Raw genomic sequence first — 7,600 nt, forward strand, 5'->3', positions numbered from 1 at the left:
AAATAATTTTATTTAAATACTTCATTTACACACTACTTTTACCCAATTTATTCATCATCATCAGCATATCAACCCATTTACCGGCCCACTACTGGGCATTGGTCTCCGCAATGAGAAGGGCTTACAACCGTAGTCATGAGAAGGGGTTACAACCGTAGTCCACCACGCTGGCCCAGTGCGGATTGGTGGACTCCGTAGACTTTTGAGAACATTATAGAACTCTCAGGCATGCAGGTTTCCTCACGATGTTTTCCTTTACCAACGAAGCAAGTTATATTTTAATAATTAAAACGCACATAACTTCGAAAAGTTAGATTTGCGTGCTGGGAGTCGAACTCGGCACCCCGAAAGTGAAGTCGATGTGTTAGCCACTGGGCTATCACCGCTTCTTACCATATTTATTAGACAGCCGAAGTGCAACGAATGGTAAAAATGACACAAAAAATAATTGAAGATGTCATTTATTTGTTATAGCGATAAAACTACAATGTTGATCGTGATAAGATTAAGTAATAACAAAACATTCTATGTATAAAATTAAATATATCTGCAATATACATAAATAACGTAAATATCCTTTCTAGCTTTATTTACAAAAAAAAAAGTTTATTAAACTAATAATCATTAAAGCGTACAAAAACTAGTAAGGCAGCCATTAAAATCACAAATATAAAGCTGTTTATTTACATACAGATTTAAAAAAAATATTTATCCTATAAAAAATTAGGTGTGGCAATTGATTAATATGTTTTGATTCGAAAGACATGGTCAGGTTAAAAAGACTGCTTGTCGATGTTGACGTACAGGATTTTAACGTTTTTTTTTTTTTTCAGGAAAGCATTTTTATCTTATTTTAATATTATTTTGGTAAAGCTGAACACATTTAGTACTAAAAAAATCACACTGTGACTGTAAAAGCTTTAACTTATTGCATACAAAATAATCAACACATCATACAAATAAAACGCAAGTTAAATGTACAATGGGTATAAAGCTAGTATTATTGTTATTATTTACGAAAAAACCAAATTAAGCTATCGCACGTTGTATCTGTATCATTTATGTGATTCTTCGAGACAATCGTTTATTATTAAATTCATTATATAAAGTTCCATTGGATTTTATTAACAGGACATTTTAAGGAATTTCACAAAGCAACGCCTTAATAAAATTCTACAGGAACCATTATTTAAATAACTTTAGTAAAATCTGGACTGTCAATCAAATCCAAAGGTTTAGCAAACGTGTCGCGGTCATGATTCACAATAACAGAGCTACCAAATATGGTATACGAATAGAAGTGTTTGCTCTGATTTGACCGATCTGATGCCGTATTATTATTTTTTTTCCCTAGGAAATTTTCAAGCTCATAACACAAGACAACTCTCAGGTGTATGACGAGTGAGCACAAAGAAATGTAGAATGTATAAAAAAATGGAAGTCAGGACCAACGGGCCCTGATTACATTTGACACCAAATTTGGCTAGCTATTTATATTTTGCATTCTTTTTCCTATTGGCAGATACAATTATAATTTATAATGTTTGGGCGTTCTTTGAAAGAAAATTTCCACGGTGGCTGCTTAATTTGGTGTCAACTGATAAACAGAACAGCTCCTCAAAGTGCCTAGTGAGGTTTTCTATCACGTCTTTTATTTTATTTTATTTATTTCATTAGATATACCAACGATACACTGTATTATCATTAATAATTTTAAATTATAGTTTATTGTCCGAGTCTTGCTATTAGAAGAGGACAATCTAGTGCCAATACTATTACCCCGTGTTGTAACTATATGGTACTCTTTTGATTCTATGCAAATTGTAGTTAACGCTATCGAATAGATAGGACCCTGGGCACCAAGATTTATCTTTTACTTTCACATGATTTAAGTAAAAGAGGGAGAGTGAGTAAACGAATATAGTGTAAGTATAATTTCATTGGTTTTAATAACAATTAAATAATACAGGTTCATTTGAATGACTTTTCCAGGCTTTCCCTTGAGGCAGAGCAAGCCAGGATTCATAATATTTTTGTGCCGTAAAATAATTATGAATGGTCCCACTATACCAGAGATATTGCAATATAAAACTATTTACAAAAATCTTATAATTCAGGCAATAAAAGGCATGTTTATTTCGTTTAAGTGTAAAACTACACTTTGATTATAATTTTTATAAGAACAACGTAAAATACACATACTTAAAATAAATATTATTAAGAAATAGCGACATTTTTGTTTTTCTTTGACGTAAATTTTTTGTTATTTCATCTTGATTAGATAACAGCTGCATGTTTTTAATAAGAAAAAGGCTGAATTGAAGAAAACTGGTGAGTTTTTATAGCTTAATGTTACTTGTCGGTGAATTTAACTGCTGCGATCGTAGTAAATTCATATTATAAAACGACAAATTTATGTGACACCTTTAAGTCAATTAAATACGGATTATATTTTTGAAATAAGGGTGTAAAAAATAATAAAAAATACTGTTTTAAGTGATGGTAGTCAGCTACTATGACTCCAAAACATAAAGTTCAACGAATTGTAAAATCCCATTTCGATTAACTTAAGGACGGCAGAGCTGAAGTTTCATACTGACGGAAATTCGAACAAAAGAAAAGTAAATACGGTTCAATAATTGGCATCGACTAAAACTTTACCTTCGAGGACACTTTATATAACCTTATGTTTATTTAGCTTCGAATATCTGATATTAGGGTGCCTTCCACAAATGCGTTGCTCGAGTTTTGTTCGAAACAGACTAGTATGATCGATTGATATAAATAATAGATAATTGTAAACTCTCGTTGAAGCTTAGAATGGGTTGCTGCCATCTGAAGAACTACATAACTTTTGCTACATCCACACGCTTGTGCAATAAACTTTTATCGAACACTTGGCAAGTAGATGTCAGCCAAATATATTGCATAGAAGCAGGCGTTACTTTGCAGAATCCCATTATATATAATGAATAAGGAGTTTAATTTGCAACACTCCGCGAAAAGCAGGAGTATCTGTACGGTGTAATTTACAATTTCTTCAATCTTTATACTCCATGCTAAGCAGATCTTCTGCAATGTACTCTCTACGCACGTTTCGCTCCGACATCGAAGCATCTTCAGGAGTTTGTGATATCAGCATAATCGTGTTAGGAAAGTGCAGAAAACATTTGATCGAATGACGAGCAAGTGCTAACAAGCAAGTTAATCGCCTTATTCATTTTTTGTAATCTCAGATGGCTTGGTAAGCTTGGGGGTTTAAGTAGCATTAGAAACCTTGCACAATTAAGTAGCACATATCATTTCCACTGTCCAGGCTGTCCCTTATTTACGACACACGAAAATTGCGAGAATGAAACCGTGAACTTCTTGTATGGTTATTAACTACTTGGGGAAAGAAGAAAATGTTTATCATCTCCCACATTTTTATCGGCCTGCCGCACGGTTGGAAATAATATAAGTGTAATACTAAAAAGGAGTAAACTTCTCCTTTTCCCTGTAGCCGTACCATGGCAGGTGGGCAACGGGGAAATCCCTTGTCAGTGGATATAATCGGGGAAAATTGTTTTCTCTGCTGCCCATGCTAGCCCTACTGGTGAAATAAAGTCAGGATATTTTATAACAGATGTTCTATCTATAAATTCTATAGATATTTAAGTACTTAGTAAAAAATGTTAGTGTAACGTCGCCGTACACTGTCTGGCTAACTAATAAACTAATTAATGATAGCTATCTTTAAAACAATAACTAAAGAGGTTTCATGATAACAATGAACAAATTGATTTACATGTTACTGAAAAATACAAAGCGAAGTAGTCATCCCATAATGAATTAATACGTTGATTAAACTAGTAATAAAAAAGATAATATTTTACATACAAATTATACTAATATAATCAGCAAAATGGCGATAAAGTTACTGACGTCTCTGCCCTCTGTGTGTTTGAACTCTAAACATAATATGTTTAATGGTTTTACTTGATTAATTTCACCAGGAACATAAAAACCTGATCTATAATTTGATTTCAACATTTTGTTAGCTTAACCTCATTTTAAGGTTGCTACACTACCACCTATTTGGTGCCCAACAAAATATTGTATTAAGATGGTGCGGTGCAGAAAGCAAACGATATAAGGAAACGAAGACTTTCCAGAGTATCCTCAATAGACTAGGACTATATTAATATACAAAAATATTGCATTATTTATTTACATTGCTATAAATACACTCTATGCATTAGTCAGTATCACAAAACACGACCAATATCGAAGATATTTTCGTTATCATGTGATATGAATTCACCAGGAATTATTAAGCTTATTAGGGTGAAGATTTTATATGTTGATCGGGTCTGGGCTATATGACAGGTTACCAACTGGTGAAGACGCGCCATAGTCAGGTGTAGAAGGTGTCGAAGTGGGCGAAGTGTCCAAGGGTTTGGCTAATACTGGAGCTACATACTCCGGGAACCTAACAGGCGTCTCTGTTTGCAAGGGCGCCGGAGGTGTGCAGCTGGGGAATGGACTAAGTAACAAAAATGTTCCAAATGCAACAATGGAGGCCATTATTAAAATGATTGTTCGAGCTTCGAAACCGGCTCTTAGGCCGGCCCATGCCGCCATATTGACTAACAACAGTAACACTGAAAAACGAATTAATCGGACTGCAGTGGCGTGAATGCGACCACCACCAACCCCACTCATATCACAGGGCCCGTACGCAAAATACAAATTATGTTTATCACCAACATGCTTCATGCAAAAGTATATAAGCCCAAACGGCGCAATGAGAGGGCAAGCCAGGCTGTAAACCATAGTTATAGAAAATACAGCGAGACTCCATGCATAGTGAACGCCAAATGGGAATTCATACAATATAGCCTTTTTTATGTAACTTTTTTCTGCTTTCGATTTAGACTGCAAAAGATACCAAACATAAAGGAACAACTCTGGGAAACGTATCAGCTCGAGTGAGGTTCCAATAAATCCTGAAGTTATCACATAGTTTACAAAGAAAGCACCCTTATCAGGGAGGAATACACAATCCCAACGCATTGTATCGTTTTGGTGGTGCAATGTCCACCGCAGTAAAGCGTCCACACTAGCAAGTCCTAATGATGGAAGAATAAGAGTCATAAGCAATAGATATGATGTAGTTTTTGTCATAATTGAATAGTTCTGTTGAGATTTGGTCCAGTGTGAAAGAAACTTATCAGAGAATGCCACAATCGCTGGCATTACAGCTGCCATGGTCCATAGGAGTAAAGTTGGTAGAAACTCAAAAATCAACGTACTGATCTTATTCAAGCTTTCAGGCTTAACTACTAGTGTTCTGAAAAGATTCACGATAAAAGCAGGTGTTGTCAAAAAGAAGAGCACTATAAAAAGGCAAAAGTTGATTATAATGGCTTTGACATACCATATACCAGGTTGAACAGACAAATTCTCCCAAATAATATCAGAGGGGTTTGTGGCGTGGGTCAAAACCCAACCGCGGTGCAAGCTAAAATGGTTTATTACATGATCAGCCAGCTGGTATGAAGGTAGTGTTAAGAAAGCGATGCCTAATGGGTCATTGAGAACCATAGCTTTACACCTTTTAGCCTCATCTTTAAGACGTTTTTCTTCATTGGTGTAATATTCTAAAGCATCCACTTCTGGTCCACATAATGTTGGTTTCACAGTTATCCTTTTTCCTGTCTTCCTGAAATAAGTGTCCGTGTAAATTAAGGCTTCACTCACCATTTCCTTTTTCTCTTGTACTTCATTCAACTTGTTTATGTTGTACGCAAGGCGTAGGTCTACAATCTGTATATGGGGGAAGTTGTGTGTGAAATATGCTTTTATTGTGGCCTGATTTCTATCAGCTCTCGAAATGTTTGTGATCATAATAGTTCCCGTCATTGAGGTTGGAACTGGTTTCCTGCCTGTGCATCTTCTCATGATAAGAACTGATACTGGAAGGAATACTATACTCATCAGTGTATGTACCCATAGCCAAGGCGAATCTCCCTTTATATTGGATAGAGTTGTACGACTGAAAGTGTTTGCATTCTGTTCATTTGATCCCTGGAAGTTGATTGGTAAAATTATACCTATTGAGACTAATGTGACAATGAACATGAGCGTTATCGCATGCCTCTGAAACGAGAGGTAGTGGACGGCGTCCGGGCCGCACTTGGCGAGGACCTGCTCACGAGTAAGCCGAAACACGGCTGGTAACCAAGTAAAGAAGCCTTCATCGATACTCAAGGACTCTTCAGCGCTCCGTCGCCTCTCTACAAGAGCGTCATTATCGCCGCCGCGGAAAAACAAGTTCGTCCACCTGGTTCTTGACCGCTGTACAAGCGCCATACGCCCGTAGTTCCATGCAGTGCGCCGTAGAACCGTGAATAATAAAATTAAACATGTCCACGATATGACGTTGAGGATCAAGGTCTGGGGTATGCCGTTGTAAGCTCCGGTAATTATGATACTCTGCGAAGTGTTCAGCAGCATGCAACCCTCGTCAACAGTCCCGTTCGAACCGTTCACTGCTAAAGAGTAAAACATATTGTCTCCCATTGTTGATTTCACAATCACAATACACAGCACTGTCGGCGCAGAGAAAGTGATCACATAATTTGGACACTTACGAAACACGAAAAACTTAATTGACAAATTATGTTATCGATGCATCTAACTTCGTAATGATTTTATGTATCGTTTTAAAAACATTTAGAGCTCTTATACGACAAAGAAATTAGTATGACAAACTGGCATGACAAATAATTAATTTAATCAAATCAAAAAATTTAAGACGAACAACCATCGTCAACCCAATCACAGACCAGTAATAAATAGTCTTTGACTTCAAAATATTTGTATTACTTTACTCTACTATACTTTGATAACGATTATAATATTTTTTGGATATATATTTCCGAACATTTTTTTCAAAATTTACCAATATAAACCCATTAACGGCCCAGGGCACGAGTCTTATCCCACAATGAGAAGGCTTTAGTCAATCACGCTGGCTCAGTGCGGTTTGGTGGACTACCTTTGAGAACTTTATGGAGAACTCTCAGGCATACAGTTTTCCTCACGATGTTTTCCTTCACCGTTTTAGCAAGTGATATAAAACGCACATAACTTAGAATAGTTAGAGCAGCGTGCTGGGAATCGAACTCGGTCCCTCGAAAGTGAAGCCGAAGGGACTGTAGGACTTCGGCTTCAATGGGTCAATACTACTGTATAATTATTATATGTATTTTGAAATATAAAAATAAACTACAATATTTGATCTGATCTGATCCCATTAAATTAACATTAAAATACTATATAAAAACCAATATTAGAAGAGCCAAGACTGGAAAGCAAAAGGGATCAAGAGGCAGGTGCAGTAAAGCACATAGTATAAGTATGGTCATATGTACAACGATTCTATTTATCAAAGAAGTGACTTAGAAATTACCGTTCCCATCAAGTTTCCATGGGATAACGTGCGTCTAAAGAGAATACAAACACTGCGCTTATATGCAACGTAAAAACCTAGATAAGCTGGAAACCGGAAACAGAGGGTACTAATAGTTTTACAAGTGGAGTTGCCAGTTTAATA

General features: G+C 36.1%; 1 protein-coding gene across 1 annotated transcript; it reads right to left on the reverse strand.

The window, feature by feature from the left end:
• Positions 1-445: 445 nt before the first annotated feature.
• Positions 446-6,808, reverse strand: LOC120628739 (CSC1-like protein 2). The gene has a single exon (XM_039897338.1). The coding sequence runs from the start codon at positions 6,562-6,564 to the stop codon at positions 4,336-4,338; it is 2,229 nt and encodes a 742-aa protein (XP_039753272.1). The 5' UTR covers positions 6,565-6,808; the 3' UTR covers positions 446-4,335.
• Between the last annotated feature and the right edge of the window lie 792 nt (positions 6,809-7,600).

Source organism: Pararge aegeria, chromosome 2 (genome assembly GCF_905163445.1).
Source record: "Pararge aegeria chromosome 2, ilParAegt1.1, whole genome shotgun sequence".
NCBI classification, from domain to species: Eukaryota; Metazoa; Arthropoda; class Insecta; order Lepidoptera; family Nymphalidae; genus Pararge; species Pararge aegeria.

Coding starts and splice junctions, on each gene's coding strand:
- LOC120628739 (XM_039897338.1), bottom strand. CDS start 6,564: ATGGGAGACAATATGTTTTACTCTTTAGCAGTGAACGGTTCGAACGGG.